This window comes from Sinocyclocheilus rhinocerous, unplaced genomic scaffold (assembly GCF_001515625.1).
Source record: "Sinocyclocheilus rhinocerous isolate Xijiao unplaced genomic scaffold, SAMN03320098_v1.1 scaffold4219, whole genome shotgun sequence".
Lineage (NCBI taxonomy): Eukaryota > Metazoa > Chordata > Actinopteri > Cypriniformes > Cyprinidae > Sinocyclocheilus > Sinocyclocheilus rhinocerous.
In genome coordinates this window covers 133,591-135,686 of record NW_015644620.1, presented here as the reverse complement: position 1 = coordinate 135,686, position 2,096 = coordinate 133,591, and the positions used below count along the sequence as shown (strand labels likewise).

At 36.5% G+C, this 2,096-nt stretch overlaps 1 protein-coding gene across 3 annotated transcripts in view; it reads right to left on the bottom strand.

The window, feature by feature from the left end:
- myoz3a (myozenin 3a) overlaps window positions 1–588 on the bottom strand; it is a 13,574-nt gene extending 12,986 nt beyond the window's left edge. Inside the window, exons 1-2 of one of the 3 annotated variants that reach the window (XM_016576197.1) lie at window positions 314–586; window positions 113–122 (exon numbers count right to left, since the gene is read on the bottom strand). In XM_016576197.1, coding sequence (XP_016431683.1) covers window position 113 — 1 coding nt within the window. In that variant the 5' untranslated portion in view covers window positions 114–122; window positions 314–586. Of the gene's footprint in view, window positions 1–112; window positions 123–313 lie in introns of all 3 variants that reach the window. The other 2 variants (XM_016576196.1, XM_016576198.1) reach the window with 2 other exon arrangements.
- Between the last annotated feature and the right edge of the window lie 1,508 nt (window positions 589–2,096).

The window sequence follows — 2,096 nt, the reverse complement described above, 5'->3', positions numbered from 1 at the left end:
GTTACTGTGTGTGTGTGTGTGTGTGTGTGTGTGTGTGTTTTTTTTTGGAGCAATTTTAATTCAAATGTTCAGTTCATTTTTTTAACTCTAAATTTTATTGGCTTAATTTATATCCTCTTTGTCAGTCTACTGTTCTCATAGAAGCTACAGGAAGCATTTTGTCAAGCTAAAAGTTCAGATTTGACAGATTACATCTGATTGGACACACTCTGCATTTACACAGCTGCTGTGCAGATTAGATGACCAGACACACACACACACACACACACACATACACATCCCTCTTACCCAGACAAGATAGTTTCTGGCTTACCTGAGTGTGCTGGAGAAGATGATGTTCGGTGTGTTTGGCTGATCTGTGTGAGTGTGAGAGCACAGCAGCGTGAAGCTGGTTTCTATAGACTCATCTCAGCCCCTGCCCGATGACATCATCGCTGCTAGTTTAGCCAAAGGACAGGAGCTAAATGGGGCAAAGCATTTAGTCCCTGACACACCCCTGCTGACCCCCATAATAAAAACCTGATGCCAGCTTTGCCAGTGGACCAGTCTGTATGTTGTATGTCTATGTGTATTTGTGTTTGTTGTCATTGGAGATCGTTGCTCAGTCCTGGTTAAGATCCATCTATATGATTCATCTGTCATGGTCACAGCCAGACCTTCACTTCTGACTTGAACTTAAATGCAGCACTAAAGACTCAGATAATTTAGTCTCAGGAGAGTTTGAAGGATCTGAGAACTATTTAAGTTGGCATTAATATTTGTGACGTTTGATTGCACACTATTTTGGCAAATTCAAGCACAATTTGAGAGCTTAAGATAATTTTTAAGATCTGAACTATTTAAGTTGGCATTAATATTTGTGACGTTTGATTGCACACTATTTTGGCAAATTCGAGCACAATTTGAGAGCTTAAGATAATTTTTAAATATGTCTTTCTCCCATCTGCTCTGCATTTAATCTTGATGCTTTCTATGGGAAACAATTGAGATATTAAAGAGATCTCTATATGGTTGCTTTGATTTTGTACTGAAGTTAAAATAAACATTAATTCAATCATGACAACTCTCGGAACATTTTAGCATGGTGATGGATATGACAATGTTAATGTATTTGGTCTTGGCGGAACAGATCTGCTACGCTGCTGCTGAATTGCTGCTGCTGTTGGTTATTGCTGTAGTTGTAGATTATTGCTGCTGCTGCAAGCAAGTACAGGAACTTGCTACTGCCAATGCATATGGCGATACGGTGCCATGAGTATTTAAGACATACTGCTGCTGCACAAATAGCATATAAAATAACCCCGTAGCAGATCTATACAGGTGGAGCTGGGGAAGGTGGAGGGTTTCAGAGAACTCTGAAAGCACACTGCAGGAATCTCTAGTGAATGCTAGCCAGCCATATAAATGCAAGGCAGTAAGCTCATTGGCTGCATATGCAGCATGAACCAATCAGCTTGTGCCAAGTCGTTTAACTCTCTGAATATCATCAGTTACGTTAACACCACGACAGAATGCACCATCTAGAGTTTCATGACTGAACTATATATTTAGCATGTGCATTACCATTCAAAAGTTTGGAATCTGTAAGATTTTGAAAAATGTTTTTTTTTTTTCACCAAGGCTGCATTTGTTTAATCTGAAATACAGTAATATTGTGAAATATTATTATAATTAAAAAAAAATTCTTTACATTATCTATTGATACTTTTGTTTAACTGTTTTATATTAAAATATAAACATATTAACCGTACCCTTATGAGGTGATATTTGACTCAAAGTAATTTGCAGTTTTTTGGTTTTTTTTTTACCTTTGTAATAACATTTTTTATAACCTTTTTAAATGTCATCCTTTGTCAAATTCATAAACTTTTCTAAATTAATTAAAACATGTCATCAAATGAAATAAGCATCAACAAAATCAAAATCTTTGCACTACAGTGGTGGTACAGAAGAAGGGGATTTAGGTATATTTACAGACTGTTTAATGAGGCTCAGAGGTGGCATGAAAGCATTTAAATTCATAACAATATTATATTCACATTTAGTGTCTGACAAAGACAAAGTAGGATGCAGTAAGGTTTCCTAAACAAAAGTAT